Source organism: Phasianus colchicus, chromosome 5 (assembly GCF_987193195.1).
Source record: "Phasianus colchicus chromosome 5, bPhaCol1.hap1.1, whole genome shotgun sequence".
NCBI classification, from domain to species: Eukaryota; Metazoa; Chordata; class Aves; order Galliformes; family Phasianidae; genus Phasianus; species Phasianus colchicus.
Window position 1 is genome coordinate 879,729 of NC_143440.1, and position 21,351 is coordinate 901,079.

At 34.8% G+C, this 21,351-nt stretch overlaps 1 protein-coding gene across 12 annotated transcripts in view; it reads left to right on the top strand.

Annotated features, from left to right (window-relative positions):
- CCDC73 (coiled-coil domain containing 73) overlaps window positions 1–21,351 on the top strand; it is a 76,257-nt gene that overhangs the window by 44,013 nt on the left and 10,893 nt on the right. For 11 of the 12 annotated variants that reach the window (XM_090142103.1, XM_090142102.1, XM_090142101.1 and 8 more), the window contains 8 exons: window positions 1,128–1,166; window positions 6,629–6,764; window positions 8,843–8,922; window positions 13,809–13,937; window positions 14,212–14,271; window positions 15,816–15,920; window positions 19,450–19,560; window positions 21,220–21,351. In XM_090142103.1, the coding sequence (XP_089998229.1) occupies window positions 1,128–1,166; window positions 6,629–6,764; window positions 8,843–8,922; window positions 13,809–13,937; window positions 14,212–14,271; window positions 15,816–15,920; window positions 19,450–19,560; window positions 21,220–21,351 (792 nt within the window). The remainder of the gene's footprint in view (window positions 1–1,127; window positions 1,167–6,628; window positions 6,765–8,842; window positions 8,923–13,808; window positions 13,938–14,211; window positions 14,272–15,815; window positions 15,921–19,449; window positions 19,561–21,219) is intronic. The other variant, XM_090142106.1, reaches the window with a different exon arrangement.

A 21,351-nucleotide genomic window follows, 5' to 3' on the forward strand; every position in this document is an offset into this window, starting at 1 on the left:
TAATAATAAACTTTGATGCTCTGGAGGAACTTCACTATGTTGTATGTTTTTTCTTTTTATATAATAATGGGTAATAATCAATGATTTTTCAATATATTTAATTCTTAGTAACATTCTCTTATAACAGATAAAGGATTTTGTTACCTTCTTCAACCCTTGACGTAGCAGAAATGATGTCAAGTACTGAAAAGATTCTGCTGGCTTTTTAAGTTTCTGTTTATCTTACAAAAGTTTAGCTTTATTTAGTGTTCACTTGAGAGCACAGATCAAGTTCCTAGTAGTATAGTTTGGATCTAGAAAATGCTGCTATAGCCTGAAGAACCTGTGGACTCTGAGAAATTGTTTGTAAATCAGTTTAAAATGAGTGAGTAATTTCTAATTCAGTGCTGTAGTCCCATTTCTAAAAAGTCAGAATACTATCTTAAAAATGATTGCTCTGTAATATTTACACACACTGGCTTCATTGATATTCTCTCTTTTTTATTTTTATTTTAGGCATTGTCAGTACACATTAGGGTGTTCAAAATACACTTAGGACTAAAGAATTGGAGATTTAAATATTATAAAACCCAAAATTCTGTGATGCCAATGGTGTATGAAAAATAATGTTAATGACTTCAAATGTCAACCCTGTGTTTTTAAAACATTCAAGATTAGTATAGTGTGTCTGTATATCACACTCTTTGGAACATCTATCTCAAAGGTTGCTTTTTCCTCAGTGGAAAACCCACTTTATTCTTCTAGGATTTAGGGAAATACTTTCACTCATATCTCTGCTTTCTTCTCTGTTTAGTTCAAGGGTTGAATTTATTGCTGTAGTCCCATTACACTTTATTTGTGTGATACGTGCCAGAGAACATAGGTGTTGCACATTTTTCAAAATGACTGTAGATACAAATCGATGTAATGATTTTTTAAATGGAATTTAAGTGTGCAATTTAAATCTTTAAGAGGTTTTATAAAGTGAATCTATAATAAAAGAAATAGTTAAACTATTAATTTGAAAGCCATGTTACAGTATCAGATTGGCAATTAAATCTTAGGTTTGAGAATTTTTTAGAAACCTGTAGTTTGTCTTCAGAAAAAATTGTTACTGCAATTCAATTAACAGCTCTTTTGTTTTACAGATTTCAAAATACACGTTACAAAAGAAACTGAATGAAATGGTAAGAAAGTAATATAAGTAACAGTTTTTATGAAAAGAGAATGTCAGTTTATAGTATAATGCAAATACAATCTCGCATACTTCAATGATAGATGACAATACAAATAATCAAAAGTGGCAATATTTCCTTTGAATCCAAAAAACTTTCAAATACAGTATTCTTAGTTTCTTGTTGTGATAGCTGCAGTTCATCATGCAAAACTCCTTCATGCATTAAACTATAGTTAGTATGTCAGTTCTTTTTATAGATGAACATGGGAATCCTTTTCTCATGGTGCGAAAAATGTAATTTGAATAACCTAATCTTATTATCCTGGTACTTGTAGGACCTAGTATTCATCCCAAAGAAGTAGCAGAGAATTGAAGGCAGTTTTTTGCTTTTGTTTTTTCTTTAAGAAAAAGTGTTCTTGTTTTTTCTCTCTCTTTTTCACTCCTCTGTTCAGAATTACTTCTTAACATCAGTTCTCCTGAACGGTTTAGATTTCATCCAATCCAGTTTACTCCCTTTGACACAGAGAATAAATTTATATAGAGTGACAGCTTAGTTACTCTGAACCCCGTTGTCTGTTTTAGGAAGTGAAAGAATGAGCTGCAGAAACATTGCTAAGCTTGATTGAATAAATGCTGTGAAAATTCTGCTGCTGCTCAACTGGAAAGTATAAAGATAATATTGTCAGACCATTATAAACTGTGATTTTAATTAAGAAGCTTAAAAAACTAGGGTCCAGTTTAGCTTTAAGTACCATGACATTTGTACTGAAAGTCATCTTCAACGCTACAGTGGTTTTACACAAAATATGGTGAAATTGAATAATGTGCCCTCTGACCTGGGAGATAAGGCTACAAGTTAAAGATCAAAGGCAACATAAAATGTGTTTCATCTTACTTCACTTTTAACTTGCATTTATTTTTAAAATAAATTTGATCGAGGGAGATGCTTAAAATATACAAAATTATTGAATTTACATTTAGATCATTTCACATATTACCTTTAATAGTTTGCAAGTTCAGTCTTCCATATGAACGAGAGTATTTAAATCACAGGAACTTTTCTATAAGGTAGAAATACATCTGTATTGCTTAAATAATTATCTTCCTTTCATCTGTTTAAGCAAACTTTTTATCAACAATGATTTATTATTATTAAAATGTTGGTGTTCTGTGATTTTGATGCAGAGTGTGATTACTAAAAATGTTATTGAGCTTGGGGAAAATTATTAGAATTCCTCTTTTGCATGTAGCACAAGACCTAACACATATGGTCTGGCCATGTATGTTCAAGATGTAAAAGGCAAAAACACAAGGTAAGTAGAAGTTCATTCTTTCCTGCAGCCATACTCAGTAGCGGGCTAATGCAGTTCTAGTCTGGGACAGATTCTACTATCCATTCCTTCAGTATTTGCACAGAAATAAATGGTGTGTTCAATGGATCAAAAGCCCACATAGAGTCTTTGTTATCGTAAATGGCAAAATATTCAGAAGTAGAGTAGATTTTTGAGACCAATTTACACTTCAGTTTGTAGCTTATTCGAGATTAGATCTTGTTCTGGCTAGTGCTTTGAGAGTAAGATAATGCACTGTCTAGTTTATGTCTGGCACTTAGAAACCCTGCCAGTCAGTAAAGTAGCTTTTGTATGTGCTGGGGCTCGTTGTGCCACTTTATTCCAGTTTTGTTCATTTAGCTCTGTTCTGTTCTTTTAAACTAGCACTGACACTGTTAATATATTGCATATTATTTTAGCATGTGGAGTTCCACTCCCCATCCCCAGTGAAGTTTTGTGAGAATTATAGTGCTGATGTCATGTGTGTGATATGTGCTATAATTTTGAAAAAGTAGATGGTTTCTATTTTGTATTGAAAGACTATATAGACACACAAAAAAGCCTTTTTCTTCCATTTTTCTTTTTTTTACATAAAAAATACCAATTTTTGTGTGTTATTGTCACTTTGCACATGATTGCACATGGATGCAGAAGTTTGCAGGATGACCAGAACAAAGCTAGTTGTCTGATAGAAGAAACTTAGATGTGGCTTCTGCACTGTACTGTTTTCTTACTGCTGAAATGAAGGAGTAGCTAGAGGAAAATGGTCTTGGTCAGATCTTTGTTTCCTCCTTTGCTAATTTCCTGGTGCATACAATGTAGAATGCTAAAACTCTCTGAGAGTACAAAACTAAAGTGAATGTGTTTTTTGTTTGTTTTCTACTCTGCAAGTAAAATTCACCTATCCATGTGTTCCCTTGTGAACTTGCATTGGTTGATCTTGAGCATGTCTGAGAAAGTGAGCATTTAGAGTTGCTTCTCTTCTCCACTCAGTTTTAATTTTTAGTACCTAACCTTCATTATATGTTGCAATGCTAAAAACAAGAATGAGATGAGCTTTGTCTGGCTTAGAGACCAACTCTTGTGTATGGTTCAGAAACGTAAATGTGGAATGGAAGTTCTCAGTGTAGTTAATGGGGAGATGTCACTTTGTCAGCCATCCAGTGCACTGATATTAATGAGTAGAGTATGTAGGGTGAGTAACTGTGAATGCTTGGTAGTCAGTCTAGTTGAACTGTATGTCAACATTGATGAACTAAATGTTTGTGAGACCGTTTATTGAAGCTGAATTCAACAGATATGAAATGGCCTAGTTACATTAAACTCTGCTATTCTTTCAAAGAGGGAAAACTGCATCCAAATAAAAGACTGTTCTCATTAGTCAGCCTTCTGAACTGTGCCCAGGAACCACTTCAGTGCTCTTCAGCCAAAATATACCTGAGAATTTCTAACAACTTCACATTATAGGCATTTCCTGAGAGCATCCCTGCCACCATTTAGCTCTCTAATACAGAGGTAGGTACCAATGAGAAATAAATCCTGGATGAATGAAAATGAATTAAGAAATATATAACATGCTTATCCTGGATTATTAAAAACAAACCAACTTAAAAATACATTTAATTCCTTTCCATGGTTAGGAATTTGTCTGTAATTACATTATGTTGTTTAAAAATAGTGTGAAGGAAGTGGTACAGCAAAAAGGGAAGATAGTGACTTTAAGCAGAAAAACGCTGTGAAGTGGAGAAACTACTGTGGGAACGTTTTCCTGCTTGGAAGTTTTACAGGCAGCAGTATTTTGCATAATTTTCATATGATCTTGTCTTACGTCTCCATTTTATAACAACTCCTTTGTTCCTCTGACACTTTCACCCCCCAGTTACCACCTTCTGATTCACTGAGTGACACTGACCAGTGGCTCAATTTCCAGAATATTTCTGAGATATGAGCAATTCCCTCTTTGTCTTCCTCCAGTCACCTACCTGACCCTGAACTATTTCTCTGGTCCAGTTCTACCAAGAAGTGATTGTTCCTCAACAAACCATATGGCTAAAATCAGTTCCACTCCCCATCTCATCTTATCTTTATTACTGGTGGAAGCCAGGACAATAATTCCTGTTCTTGCAATATCAGACTTTAGGAAGGAGAACCAAGATTCTGTGGGTCTTAATCCAGCTCCGGGTCAGATCCTCCCTGTCCTCTGGAGTCTCCCAGTGTTTCTTTATTGTCTCTTAATTATTTTCTTCCATGGAAGATGTTTTAGGATCTTTTCACTGTGATGAGAAGATCCATAAACACAGGTAAATGAAACTGCTTGTATTTGTGCACTGAGGCTGGAGAGCCACTTGCCATCAAAAATCATTTTTAGACCAGTGGTAAACTCTTAATAAAACTTTTTTGAGGATATAGCAGGCCACTTCCTTTTCTCATGAGAGAGACTAGGGAAATAATAAAGCATTTTTCTATTTCTCTGGTGAGGAGGAAGGGATAATGATGTCTCTTTGACTTAGGAAAGAAATTGGAAGTACGTTAAGAACATTCATACAAAAGTGCAAAACCTCACATCTTGCCAGAAGTTGTTCAAGTTTCATATTGATTAGGCTCCCTTATTCATCACTTGCTTAGAGTAAACACATCTGAATTATTATCAGGAGAAACAGAAACGATCTTTTTATTTCTGCGAAGCCTGCATCCTAGCATTAGTTAAGCACAGCTTTTCAAAAGTTTTTGCTTATTAAGAAAAAAAAGGAAGCTTATGAAAATTCACAGCCTACATTTTGTGCAGTGATTCTGTAAGTGGTGGTGTTTCTTTACCAGTGCTTCCATTATGACTTTCTATTTGCTGTGGTGTGTTTAATTTCATACCTTATAAAACATGAGAAATTTGTATTGTATATCCTATTTTGCTAGCCTTATGCTGGTCATTTCTTTTGATTACTGTGAGCTTTTATTATCCTCTGATGCTTGGACATGTATTGCATTTGTTACTATATGGGAAGAAAGCCTTACAGAAGCTGAATAGCCTGGGCCAGATCCATCTTTGTGTAACCTGAATTTACCCACTGGAATGAATTTGGCCCAATTCATTTTCATTGCTGCGTTGCTCTACTGTGGATTAGAAATAGATTGTCCTTGCACTCTCCCTTTTCTAATTATGATCATGGGGCTGGAGTGAGTGAGGCTGGTGGATACTTTGAGCAGCTCACGCCCTGCTCAAAGCTTTTAGAGCGGATTGCTCAGGGCTGTGTCCAGGTGGGTTTTGAATATCTCCATAGGTGGAAACCACAGCCTGTCTGTGCAGTGTGTTTCAATGCCTGACCACTGGGCACTGCTGAGGAGAGTCAGTTTCATTTTTCTTACTCTCACCCTTCCAAGGTATTTGTACAGCTTCAACTGTGAGAATCTCCAAGCTGACCATTCCCAGCTTGGTTGGCCTTTCCTTGTGTCAAGTGCTCTAGCTCCTTCATGGCCCTGTTCTTTGATTGACACTGTATTGGAAAAACAGGACTTTCGTTTGAGTTTGTATTTGTACCACCATGTAGCCCCCAAAAAATTTTCCTTGTGGACTTAAACCATACTGTAATGAAAGTGTTTAGGTCCATAATAGGATGATGATACTTGTACTGATGTCTTTACAAAAAAAAAAAAACCAAAAACTGAATAGTGCCAGTTTGAATGGCTGGTGTGGAACTTGGACAGTGTTGAATCCCAGGGACATCCTACATCAAGGGAATGAAAGTGTGCAGTGCTGCACTGAATGGTAGTTCAGAAGGACAGGTATGAACCACAGGCAGATAGAAGCACTATTAGCATGCTAGGCTGTGTTTGCAATACGGTGACAGGTAGAATAGCGTGTTTAGAGTAAGCCATGAAACAAAGGAAAGCTTGAAATCAGCTTTTGAAAACAGTTAATACAATCCTGCATGCATTTATGTGAAAGTTCTCCTGAATATAAGGGAGAACATAAGAAAATATATTGAAACGGAGTCTGGAAGTGGGGCTGGATAATCAGATATGAAGTAGACAATTGAGATACCCTGAGAATGATTTTGTGTTTGTGCCATTTTGATAAGCATTTGGAGTGCTGATTTATACATGCAAGCTGGTGTCAGTCAGCAGGTGCTTCCTTTGTTTCTAACAGGATCAGAAATTGCAGATGCACTTAACGGCGAGAGAAGAGCATCATAAGAAACTGAATGAAGTTGAGAGGTGTTATGCTACTATTGCATGTCAGTTTGGAATTGTTAAAGGTGTCCATGGAAAATTAGAGCACAGTGGTATGTATGTTTTAAATGCCCTCCAGTATTCTTTTTTTTTTTTGACAACACTGAGTTGGAGATGTGACTATATTCAAAAAACCTATGATGTGCCAAGCATCAACATTTCAATTGCTTCTATGTTGTTTCTGTGACAGTGTCAGGTTTAGCAGCACAGACCCTGTACCTCTTCTGCTCTTTGCTGCTACAGCTGTGTGTGTGCCTATATGTCAAAGAACTGATTTCTGTTGAAAATCATACAGTAGCAGACCCGCTCCTTCCAAAAAATCTTTAGATTTAATTTGGGTCAGTTTCCTGTTGCTGTTCAGCAGACATAAACAATTGTACCAGCACAAAAGGAAGAGGTAAAAGTAAAGGAATTGGCAAGTAATAGAAAAGAAATCCTGTAGGGACTGGCGTTAATGTTGGGAAATGGACAGAAGGCATTAATGAAATGTAATTTTTAGTTATGTAAATGCATATAAAATATTTAATATGTAGAAATATTGAAACTTAAAAATATTTCAGTAAATAGAATGGGTGAACAACTCCATATAGTTATCATGGCTATGTGGCTTTAAAGCTTTATGAATGTGTTCGTTAACTCCATTCTTATGTCAAAACATTACAAAATTGTTTGTGAATCCACTAACAAACAAAAATATTATTCCACGTGCCCTTTTTAGTATAAATATATTTTTCCATCCGTAAGACATAAAACTGATATATTGAGTAATAAAAATACCACATTTATATGGTGTTTGGTACCTAATAATTTGAGGGAAATCTTTGTTTTGCATGAAGTAATGCACTGCAGTATCTGCATAGGAATTTGTGTAGAACTTGTGAAATGTGTGTATGTATTGTTTTGCATACCTACAGTGTTCGTTTGTTAATTAAGAACTCTTTTTTTAAAGAAAGGGAGGACCAGTTGTATAAATGAGAAACAAATATATAAAAAAACCCCCACAAAACTTGAAAGCTTTTTTCTGCATAAAACCACATTGTTTTTCAGTTCGAGTCTGGTTCAACAGGTAACATGTTTTAAAGGGTATTTGGGGTTTTATAATAATTCAAGTTACATTTTTTATTGCTTTTTATTTGTTTTGACTATCAAATATTAAACCACTCTCAAAAAAAAAAAAAAAAGAAAAGAAAAAGAGAAAGCAATGCTGTGCTTTCATTTTATTTACATTGGGCAAAGCTTTTCTATTATATGCCGGATACAGAATAGTCTTTTTGCAGATTATTGGAAAAAAACCACTCATAGTATTTTTTCTTTTAACTGCAGATAAACATTTTGCCATATTTCTTCTCATATTTATCAGTAATTGCAAAATGATCCCTCTGTTCAAGACGCCAATCTATTCACCTGTTTAACTGTAGCGTGTCTTTTACTGCAGTGGGAATTCAATTTGCACTGCAGGATGTAAGACCTGCAGGAGGCATGTAGGCAACTTGTAAATTCTGAGCAATCCCTGACTGCAGTCAGGGAAAAAGTTATGCACACAGTGTGTGAGTCGTTTATTATGCAAATTGTTTACATTTATAAACTGTTTGCTCTTTATTTGCTATATGAAAACAGCATGTAGGAATGTAAGAAAGTGAAAACTGATGTTATGGTGCTGATATGCAGAATGCTGCAGTGTGTAATAAATTTACTTTATTGTCTTACCAGTGTCCCATTATTAGCATTTTAAAGACAGAGTGTGAATACACGACCCTTGTTGAAAATTTTACCAAATTTTGCCTAAGTTGTACCAGAAGACATTTATTATTTTTTGAAGTATTTTCTTTTGTTAATGTTTTGTTAACAGAGAAGTAATTCGAATAAAGTGACACCAAATGACAGTAAAAATGAAATTACAATTAGAATAATTATTTGAGGTACAGAACAATTGGTACTATCTGCTGTAATCCGTTCATGTGTGATCATAATATATAAACAGATTACTTGAGTTCTATTTTGCATCCTAGTCTGCTTTCCAAGAAGTTGTTTAACAATTGTAGGCATTATGCGCACATACATAACAGGTATAAATCAAATAATACTTTAAATGTGAAAGTGTATATATAAACATTTCAACTTTTGTTTAAAGTACAGGAAGCAATACAGCTCAATAAGAAACTAACATCAGTGAATAGCAGACAAGAGACTGAAATAAGTAATCTGAAGGAAGTAAGTACAGTGCTCATTTCATAGTGTGTAGGTGGACTTCTGGACTACTTCAAGCTGCTTTAGTATTAATAGAAGTAGTGTACAAGCATTGTAGAATTGTTCTTCATTCTATCACTAATGGTTACATTTGTCTTGGTTTCCCATCTTAAACACAGATGGTTCAGATGATCGATGGATTTTTATTTACCTCTATAGTGGCCTACTTGTTGTTAATTGTCCATCTGTCTTCTTCCTGCACTGTGTAGTCACTGCATCTCCCATCTGATACAGAAGGGTAACAGTAGTCTTTTCAGTATAGTTAAAGGCAGATATAACATGATGGGTAGAAAGAGCCATAGAAGCAAGCTGCTATCTTGAACATACAGTTATACAGCTAATTGAATCTCTGTCAAAAGTGAGAGTTTTGAGGCAGGGTGACTGAGTCAGGTCAAAGGGATGCTATGGACAAAGTTGTCTGGCTGTTGAGCATTTTCCTGCCCCTCCTCTATTCTGAAGCTAGTATTTGCTAGGTACTGTTTGAGTCATATAAAAGGAGGAAGAATAAAGTTATTTTTTTCCTTTAAGCTGTTGTTTAAGTGCTGCCATGAGAAGAGATGAAAGACCATCTGAAGACAAAATTCTATTCTGTAAACACTATATCCTCTGTACATCAGAATTTTCATATCCTCTCCTGTTATCTTTTTTCTTTTTGATTCTGTGAGGATTTCAGAAAGGAAACAAATTGTAGAACATCCCAACTTGGAAGAGACCTGTGAGGACTGAGTCACTCCACACAGAGTCACCCAGAAATCCAGGAAGTTTGGTTTATCCCTTGCTTTGCCAGTGCATGGTTATTTTTAGCTTCTTGATCTACTACTAAACTTCATTTTCATTTGTTTCATTCACACCTTCTCAAACACTTTACTCAATATTATTTACTAGATATTTTAACAAATTTGGTGGGTGGAAGAGCAGAGGAAAAATCACTGAGGATTATGAGTGGTGACCTATATGAAAAATGTATTGTAAATATCAGTATTCCAGGAGGCCTTAAAAACTTTCAAGCATTACAGCCAATTAGATTTGTTGCTTTTAGTTAAGAAACCAAGAAGAATTAATTGCATAGAAGTCTCCCCAAGGGTAAGTAATTGGAGAGGTAAGAAAATAAATAATGTTAAGGAAAATTTCATGTAATTAAATTTGTAAGTAAGAGGTGTGTGAGATAAACTAATAATGTTTTGTGTATTTTAGTTATCAAACGTTTTGCTTGATCCATTTTTTTTTGAAGTCACACTTATGACTCTTGAGCTCTTGGGTGATAAATTTATAATGAAATACTGCTAGGTAAGCAAAAGAAGGAGCCTGAAATTTAATCTAGCTTTTTTTAGTTCACTGGGAAAGTGTCTTTGCCTTGCTCATTGTAAATAAAGGTTTGTAAATAGAAGTTGTATATAGTATATAGAAGGATGACATGCCTTTTTCCTGAAAAAGCAGAATTTCTGTGAAAATAGATTTTAAATCAAACAATATGGTAAAAATTGCATCCCATTTTCCAATATTTCTTATTTTGACAGTTTTTAAGTTGCAGTTTATAGAACATCTATGGAAAGTTAAGTAGTATGAATGTGCATTGCTGATGTGTACCTGTAACAACACTAAGTTCAGCACAACTTTTGTTACTGAACAGTGGTGGGCTCATCTCTTGGGTCAATGCACAAGTGACTAGAAAAGAAGTTCATGACCCCCAAAGAATTGCTCTGAGCTAGTTTTATTTCATTGCAGTAACCTTTCACTTAGTGTAACCATTGCAAGGGACAGCAGTCAGGTTTTTTCCCTTATTGGGTAATGTATCAGTTGTGGAGCTGACGGGACTTACAACAGAGCCAGAGCACCGAGGAAACTCTGGTATTGAGAATAGTTTGGCAGAAGGATTGCCAGGCTATCTTCGGTTGCTACAAGGCTGAAAGCAGTCTTTAAATCTGCAGTACAAGTTGTGATATCCTGTGGAACTGGTTTCATTTGTGTTGGATACTTGGCAGACCTCTCACAGATCTTACCACCTGTGAGTTGTTAGCTCTTACCTCAGCCTTTGTTTTAACTCAGACTACAATGACCTCTTACACTTGTTCTTAATGGGAAGATGAAGCTAGTGAATTCTAGTCAAAATTTATGGATAAACAGTAAACTAATCTCCAAGTTTAGTGAAATGACATATGATGGAGCTGTTTAGTCATACATAGAACAGTAAAACCTGATTTAAATTGACGTCCATTCTGCACAAGAATTTCTGGAATTTGTGGAAAGAAGTATTTGGAGAGGTGGTAGCTTGGTCTTTGCGTTGTCTGCTTACCAGTCCAGTTCTGATAGCTAGTTTGGCTTAGTTTCCTTTTCAGCAACGTTTCTTTTTGAATTTAAACACATAGTCAATGTAGGGGGATTTTTTCCAAGTGTTGTGAAAGTGTTTGCACTGAAATCTGACCGTTAAAAGCAGTAGAATGAAATAAACCTTTGAAAAAGAGCTATGCTGCTTAAGGCCTGAGAGATTACCAAATTAGCTGATTGCACTGATTTGAGAGTGCAGTAAGATGTGGTTGTTACTTGGGACAAACTTTCAGTTTGCATGAGGTATGATTGGTGTCTTGGGAAGCAGTTACATAGGGCTGTGCTGGCTCCCTTTCCAGTCCTGTACTACCACTTCATGCTGACATATGTGTTTGTGTGGCTCTGAGGAAGAGTAGAATGAAAATTTTGTATTGATCAAATCAAATTGTACAAAAATAAATAAATAAAAGAAGCAAGTTATGGCTTAGATCGACTAGCAAAAGGAAAGAAAAATACATTTAAAGAACAGGACTCCTCCTTTTGTGATACTCTTTACTTTTAAGCTGGCTTGAAACCATGTGCCTGAGTGTTGGTTGCTAGCAACACACTGAAGGAATAGATATAAAGCCTTATTTTGCTTTGTTAGTATTCCCCTGATAAAATTATTTTCCAGACTCAATTGATAGAGTTCTAACACTTCTAGTGATTGGTATTAGTGGTGGAAAGCTGCAAGAAAAGGAAGCAAGAGGGGCTGAGTTATTTTTGCTTTCAGAATAGAAGAAAATATGCATACGTATGCATGCATTGAAATTATTTTTACAGCTACGTAGCTTATGCTGCCACCCACTGTGGTAAACTTTCCCATTATTTTTGGTGATCTGGTTTGTGCTGGTTCCCTCTGTGGGATTTTTTTGGTGTGTTTTTCTGCTTGAAGCTTTGGCAGATAAGTAGATGTGGGTTTTATTCCAGATAGATTATGCACATCCACCTGCTATATATGTTATCTTTTCTACCACAGAAACGTGATTTGCTTAGTATGACTTTTCTTTCCCCATCACAAAATAAATGGCAATTCACCACACGATATGCTTTGAATTTTGCAAAGTGTATCTCAGATCCATAGCAGGCTTATGCACCTGCACACACACAACCTGTGTACCATGAATCTGGTTCTTTGTAAAAGATTGGTGTGGTGCACTTCTGTTTTACAAAGCTAAAACTGCTTGCACCTTCTGCCTCTTAAATGTAAGAACTCTGCTTGTTATTCTAGTAAAAACAGTACAATTAAAAGATGTTTGTTTGTTTTTTTGCGAAGGTGGAAAAAGCCTTCCTAGCTTACAGAATATTTAGTTGTAAGGCATTGTCCTCTTTGAGTTTTGTAATTGATTCTGCAATTACACTTAGTCCTTGCTAGATCATTTTAGATGTATTTATGGCTTAAATACATGAGAAATAAAGCCTCAAGGAAAGAAAATGATTTATTTAGAAGTGGTATCTATGCTTGTATTTTCCATAACCTTTGTATTTGTAAATTTCAGCTACATAATCTTCCCTTTTCTTTTGTACTGTTATTTGATTTTGTCCAGAACAGTTAAACCCGTTGGTCTGTGATAAGATGGAATTCCAGTTTTGTGAAGAAAAGTTAAACAGACCAAACTTAGTTGTTAGATAAAACTATTACCATTCTGAATGCGTGGTTCACCACTATGGCATCATGAAGAATTCTTGATACTATCTGTGAACAGCATTCATAACCTCTGCTATTTGTCTGAGTAAACGTCAGAGCGCTCAAGGAGAGAGTGATATTAAACAGACTACCTTGTAGCAGAATGGGAGGGGTGGGGGAGAATAGGGCACAATATTTATGACTCCAGGAACTATAAGTTGTAATTTAATGAGATCAAAGCCTTTGCTGTTTATTTGCTGCACTTGGAGCTTGGAATAAACTGGTTAGAAAATAGATACTGCCCCACCAGAGGGAAAAAAAAAAAAAAGCAGCAGGATATTTAAGAGATTATAAAGACTATAAAATCAAAGGCATATTTTAGATGGAAAATCATGTTGTAGAAGCTTCTAATATAAAATTAATTTAGAATTCTCCTGAGATTAAATAATTAATGTTTCAGGAAAAAGCAAAGATCCTTCAAATTTATAGCCAGTTCCTGCTTTTACCAGATAGTCACTGCTCTTCTTTTCTCCCTCCTGCATCCAAGGAACATACCCAGTAATTCAGTATGTACTTTGTTCCTGTTGTGTAAGGCGCCTTACCGATATCAACTCAGTGCTTACTTCCAGGAAGAGAAAATATCAAATATGGAAGTATCATATGTACTTCAAACAGTGAAAGCAAAATATTAGTTCAATAACATTTTACCAATTAAAATAAACTTTCAGCCACATTTGACAAGTTTAAAGCTTAGCAAGTCAATCTCAGAAATTTGAGTTCCTCAATTTAATTTATTTAGCTGTTTCCATACATTATTTAAAAGTAGGGCATGACTCGGGATAGTTTAAAAGATTTGTCTTTGTTTTGAATTGCAATGCCTATCCTGGATGAACTATTTATATGTGTTTCCTGTGTTAAGGAACTGAAGAAAGTAACTACAGACTTGATAAGGTCCAAGGTCACATCTCTGAACAGGGTGGGAGAAGAAAACATCAATCTTGCAGCAAAGGAAAAACAGTTTCAAGAACTGCAACAAAAAATCAGAATGGTATTATGGAATTTAAAATTTTGGTTAATATGTTCTGTTATTCATCTGAACAGGAATGGAAGCACAGTTTTAGGGTTTATAAAAAGGTGTTTAAGATGTTTCAATATAATAGTTTAAATAGTTTCAATATAATAGTTTAAATAGTTTTTATATTTTTAAATAATCTCATGAGGATTCAAAGTGTCCTATTTGTGCAATATTACTAAAAATAAACCCAAACCAGTAATTTTTGGAAGCCTTCAATAACACTTTGCTCTTTTTTTTTTTTTTTAAGGAGACAGCAATCAGTAAAAGAGTTCAAGAAGAAAACACTAACATTAAAGAAGAGAAGCTAGTGAGTTATTAATATAACTTTGCTATTTAAGATTACTTAAGAAAATATGTTATATACTTAAGATTCTTAAAGATCTTAGCAAATAAAATCACTTGTGTTATTAATGAAACATTTCTGAAAAGTATGTAAGTGGGATATTCTCAACGTTTAGAAGCTAAGTTAGCAGTATTAACGAGGTTGATGCCTTGTTCCAAGTCAACTTTTATCTTTGAGTTCAGATTGGAGGCATCTGGTATATCTGTGCAAATAGTTGTTAACATAACTCTTGAGAACAAATAAGCAATAAAGTTTGCATGATATTCTTACCATTGTGCTTTCTGGTTGCCAGCAGTTTATTATAACACTGTTGATATTGCAACCAGGTAGAATTCATACAGAGCATATGTATTTAGACTATAAAACTACACATGTCCAAAGCTGATCAGTGTTAAGGTTCCTCTGTCACAAACTTAGTTACTATTTGCTAAGTTCCTGAGCAAATCCTAATATTCAAACCAGATACATAGAATCAGATAACAAAGACATAGCATTCTCTGTAATAATAACCATAATACGTTGCTTTGCAGATATTATTTTCTCATTCTGCAGTTCATTAAACTAACATTTCGGGAAAGTGTGATCATCCTCCTTCTGAGGAAGGGCCAAAAGCAGCAGCTTGCTTATATACTCACTGAGCACATGCTAAAGGATAGGAGATAAAGGATAATCTGTAAAAGTTTGATTTGCATTTTGAATCCACTTTTAAAAAACTCATACCAATAAACGTAGGGGAAAAAGAACCACCAACAACAAAATGAGATATACTCTGTCATCATTTCTCCCACAGCTCTGAATGCAGTAAAAGCATTGCTGTGGAGGTGTTTGCAGCTAAATTCATATGGTCATTTTGTGTTATCAAAGAGAAGGACTGGTATTGCCTGTATTTCTCTACTATGTTCTGTGTGAATTGCTAGGATTGTTTTAATATATGTCTGGTTTTGTGTAAATTGGAGGTGGGGGTAGCTCTAATGCAGAGATTAATTTCATGTTTTTCTCTAAGAACTCGGGTTGGAACACCTGGATTTTTGTATTATAGAGAGCTACGAAATCACTGTCTGGACTGAGTATGTTGGTTTTAGTGGCTATTGGACTGAATATATTATCTAAATTATAGGCTGATTTACACTGAACTGTATGTAGAGAAGCAATCTTGTTGAGTTCAGTGGACGCTATACTGGATTCAAAAGACAAAACCAGCTCTGCTGCTGACATGTCAGGTGATTCTGGGTTCAGTTTTCTAGATGTGAAATGCAACTAAGTATAAATTAATCTTCAATGAAAAGAATATTTTTTCCTAGAAAGAAGGCTGGAAGAGCTCAGAGGAGTTGTGATTACTTTCTAAGTGTTGATGTTGGTTGCAATAAGATACAGGTTCTAATATACAGTATTTTATATACCACTGACAGAATAAAAATAAATGTTAATCTCAAAGGTGTAAATTGGTTTCTGCTTAAACTTGAGAAATAAAGTGTTATTCAATGTATCCTGATTTATTTGTTCACAAGGAAATTCTCAGCTCTCTACAACGTGTGCAGAAGCAGCTTCAGCGAATAACTCAAATGAATGTTAAAATGGAAAGTGAATTAAACGCACTGAGAGAAGAATATCAGGTCAGATTTTCCTTGATTAGACAATCTGCTTCTATCTGTTAGGTATTTATTTATTTTATTTTTTTTTAAGTCTAGGGCTGTTAAAGACATCTGTATGCTTCTCAGAACTTTTGACCTCACTTCCATTGCTCCCTCAGCTCCTTAACTGTCAACGTGAACCTTGTAACGCAGTCTATGGTTTCCCTCTTTTATTTCTCCCCCTAAAGTAAATTATGGTTGCCATTCTGATCAGCCATTGCTGGAAGGTAAAACCAGAACATTTCTAAGGTTGCTTTCAAGTATTCCGAAATAAAATGATTTTATGACTTGTTTCTTATAATTAATTTTTATGTAGTTGTAAACTTCTCATTTCTGGAGAATACTTCAAATTTCAGATTTTTGGAGCCAGAGCTTGTCCTCAAAGCAAAGAGCCTAAAAATGATCATGTCTTTAGCCATTTCTTGTGGTATTATCTGTTATGTTTATGTTACAGGTGCTAAGTAGTCATGTTGGAGAGTGTTGAGTTGAAGCATTCTCCACTTCCTCTTTGAGGCTGTGGAAAAAAAAGGATTAATAACAGTTTGTATTCTATATTACATTTTCAGTCAGATTGGCCCAGTGCACTGAAGATTAAGGTCATTATTTTTTCTGATCATATCTGCCATGCAGAGATCATTAATGGAACTATTAATAGTTATGCACTGTGTTTATCCATTTATAACTATAACCATTCTTTGCTGGGCTGTTAAGGCAGAGGTTTTGAACTTGTATCTTGGTTAGTTTCAAATTAAACTTTGTATGCACGTATATTTTTGTTTCTTTGTTTCTTTTTATGAATGTAAGCAGTTTGCCTTCTGCCACAGTGTGAATATATGAATTTTGCTTTTTGACTGAACAGGCAAGGTTAAATATGAGTTTGTTTTCCATTAGAAACTAGATAAAACTTTTTTTGCAGTATTGGATAAAACTGTAGTGAGTGGAAGAGAAGCTGCTGATTTCATATGTCTGGATTGCTGCATTTAGTCAATTTAGAGTACTAAATCTTCATGGTTTAAATTTCTATGCTGTCAGTGTGTTGTAAAACCAAGAAGAGGTACTTCTCAATCTGGGCAATAGTCACACTATTTCATTGTGAATCTTCAGGCTTTTCCAGTTCCTTTTTCATATTATTAGCTTTACTAAAGTTTTAAACGTGACAAAGCACAGTTGAATGGGAAAAGGTTAGTGTTAGGTTTTCATAGCATTTTTAGAACATTTGGCCAAAATTAATTTAACTAATTCTGCAGTCAAGGGACTGCACAGAGAGGATCATATTGGCCTTTCTTATTCTGTCTGTGGATGCATAGTGCTAGGATACCAAGGTGTTATACTATTTGTGTAAGATATTGTCGAACAAGATGTACAAACTTGAGATGGGCTTGCTTCTGTTAGTCTTGTTTGCAGCTATACAAAAAGCTATCTGAGCCTTGTCTAGGAAGGGGTGCGATTAAGTTCTTTTGATATATGTTGAATCACAGGACTAATATATACCAAAGTTTTCATTACACTAACTTCACAAGTTACGTACAAACTTTTAACTAAGAGGATTGTGCTGACTGCCTTAGGTGAGTTCCATTTTGCAGTGCTGGGAGAACGTTCACACATGCTAAGGGATCCATCTGCCAGTCATTCCAAGACTCTCAGTCTTTTGGGGATTACTGACTGAATACTTTCACTTGCTATCCCTCGAAATCAGAGGGATTCTTCCACTTCTTGATCTCAAAGAACATTCTTATTGTTGGATTTATTGTTTTATATATTTATAATGGATGTGGCTAATATTGAAACAACGGGAATGCTCTGTTTGTTTAAGAAAGAAATGTTGTTTCTGTTGATAATTCTACGTATAGGATTTTAAGTGTTTAGAGTTAGTTAATATCTTTAGGCTGATACTATTTTCCTAACATCCGTACTGCTTCTCTGTTATGTCTCTGTATGATTATATGAAGGTATTTGAGACAGTCTGTTTTTAAATGATTGTTATTTCAAGTGTTTTGGTAAGCAAAGGCTGTCAACTGGGAGGGCCCAGTACCCAGTAGGTGTATTACATGGTGGTCTCTTGCACTAAATGGACAAAGCTAAGGTTTGCTTTGGGAGTGTAAATTTTTCAAGGAAAGCTTGGGTGAGACATCTAACTCCTCTTTCTGCAGTCATGTTTGTACTTTAATCTGCTGCTTGTTTTGCCTAAAGAGCTATGCTATAACACATTCCACTTCAGAGGAGGCTGCATTTGAGATGCATTTATCTCCAAGGACTAAAGAATCCTTTAGTTAGAGAAGAAGAGAAAGGACATTATGAAACTACTGCTTTGTCGAACTGTGTGAAAGATATTGAATGAGTGTATTTAATTATTATTTACTAATTATACAGTCAACGTATTGATGAATTGTTTAATCTTTTAAATTGCATAATATGTTGGAGAAAATCATTATATACTTATGAACAACTTTTTCCATGTGTATAAAAGTGCAAGTTTTCCCAGTGTCATACCTTTGAAATATATTTTTATTAGTGGTACAGATAAACTAAAATAGGTATTAAAAAGTTGTTGTTAAGTGAATCAGGAAGCAGACTCACTGCTAGTTAAAAGATGAAGTAGAAAGGAACTGGTTTGGATTAATGCCTCAACATTTTTCTTGTGGATTTCCAAAGAAGCTCAGCAGAGTCATAAATACAAAGTTGGTCATATAGCTACATGCATTAAAGGTATGTTTACATTAATAAATATACTTGTGTCATCTATAATAGGTAATGGATGCAGTAACTCCTCTATCTTCTGTATTGTTTGCTGTAAAAATATGATACAATAAAAATTCCAACAGTAACTGAGATGTCCTAGAAGTTACTGTTGATTTACACAAGTGCATTTATTTGGCATGGTAAAGTTCAAACAGTTAACTAAAAAAATGTTGCCAGTGGAATTAAGATGGTATAAAATCCTATGCCAAAACCTATATTATTATTTTAATACATTCTTATTCTGTTTCGGTTGTGTAAAATTAATTAAAGGATAATCAGACATAGTAAATACTTCACGTTCCAATAGATGTTTTAGAATATAAAGTTTATGCAGTTTATAGGATAGGTTAATAAACAATTTAGGATAGCAAAACTGGTCAGAAAATGAATTTTTTCTGTTTTGCTCCAGAGTAGCTTTTTCTTTAAGTACTTTTTTAAGGTCTAGATTGTGCTACATTTCACATTTCTCATCTCTGGACTTTATATTACTTTTTTCAGCACATTAAAACTTATGCAGTGAAACTGAATAATGGCAAGTGTTTTTATACCCTTTTATAGCCATTTCTTTTTTCATAACCTCCCCCTGTTTCCTGTTAGCTAAACTATAAGCACCTTTCTGTTAATTTATGAAAATTATTGTTGAGATAGCACATTATCACTGATCTGTATGGCACTTTCAGCATGTTAGAAGCAAAGGTCCAAGCAACATAAAACACATCAAAATTCATTAATGTGGTATTGATTATTTTTTGGATAATTAATTTTATTGCAGACACTTGAAAGAGATAATGAGCTGCAAAGGGAGAAGGCAAAGGAAAATGAAGAAAAGTTCCTTAATCTTCAGAATGAGCATGAGAAAGCACTAAGAATTTGGAAAAAAGATGTAGGTTTGTTAAATTAAATGTTATAGTATTAAAAGGGTTTTGAAAGAGTCATCAAGCATTTCAGATAATTTCTAAAAACCAAGAAAATATCACAGAAATACTACAATAAAAACAACCAATTTATTTTCCAGTAATGCAGACTCATCTAGAAATGAATATTTTTAAAGGGTAGATTTAGGAGAAATGTTGAATTCTATGCTTTAAAAGGTCAGTGCAGTTCTATAAAGCAAGAGCCCAGGGTATTAGGTGTTGTCTTGTCTTTAGTGCTTTAAAATATTCTGGAATTACACCAAGACATGGAAACTGATTTAATATTATGTATTTTTCAGAACAGTTTTATACAGAACTTAAGTGAATACCAGCACTTCTAGGTCCACTCTTTTACACTGAAAAAGTCTTGAAAAATCAGTAGTCAACTGTTACATACATTGGGGGTGGAAAAAACCAAACAGATGCCCTACGTGGGGCATCTGGAGGGTACCGGTGCAAGGCCATATTTCCAAACGTGGGTGGTGGGGAAGTGACCTCAAACTGAATCAGGTAGAGCTGCTGAAGGCTTGCATTGAAGCAAAAGTCCACATTTGACCAGAATAATTCAACTGTGACTGTGGAGTGAAAGGTGATTAGATGAGATAGAACCGTGTTCGTCTCTGCATACATCTAAACAACGTTTTATCTGCAATATTTGCCATTCTTTCTACTTCTTAATTATTTTCTAAAGAATACTTCAGTAATTGCTAATTATTTCTTCTGCATCTACTGCTAGAAAGATTTTGAGGCTGATAAACTGACACAGGGAGTCTGTGTGGAAATTGTAATCCTGTTGTCCTAATTCCTTGACTTTTTTGCCACTGTGAAGATCACTGCGACCATGAGATACAAAATAACTGCATTGTTCTCATGCTGCCTGCTCTGAGATATTCGGTATCCCTGATTTCCAGCAGTGTCTTACACCATAGCATCCTGTGTAGACATGGGAATTCCCTTTTATTTCTTAGGAATGTTTGCACCTTTATTTTAGAAGATAATGTCTGTCTTTGTGTCTGACACTCCCCACTCCAGCAGCCGTTCTTCTGCTGTGGCTAAATTTGGACTTTTAATTTCTTAATAGCATAATCATGGATAGCATTAACATTATAGAATGCTTTGGCAATAATTGTAAATCAAATTAGACTATCTCTGAAAAATTACTGTTTGCTTGCTTGTTTTTGTTTTACAACTTGTCTCGCAAACATTTTTCATTCTAAATAGAAAAATGTAATTATTGTACACTCACTGAAGAATGTTGGTTTCTTCTCATAGAGATGAGGCTATTACAGAAGTAGTGCCAAGAAAATCCTTTATTGTTACAGTTCCTTGAAAATGTGGTAGAGAATGAATATTTACTAACATGTTTATTTTTAAACAGAAAAAGGGAAAAAAGCTACAAATAATAATCTTGAGCCAATTAATAAAAGAGGATAGTCTGTGTGGTATTAGAATGGGATTAAAATCCTGGTGTGAATGAAAAGCTTGAGTTGTCTTTTGTACACAGAATTCCTTATTATCTCTACTTTCTTCTAAGGGATAACATTAATTTGCTAGGCTGTTAATACATAGTGTTTTTGTATTTGAACATGCAATAAGGATCTGTGTTTGTGTGCTCTGCTTTATTGTAGGAGGAAGATTTGAGAAGAGAGATGGACACTATTAAAAATGAGCTGAAGTCCCTTAAAGAGGTCCAAGGACATCTTGAAGATTGCCATCCTCCTCAGGGAAACCAGCATTCTGAGCAAGTAGAAAATCTGCAG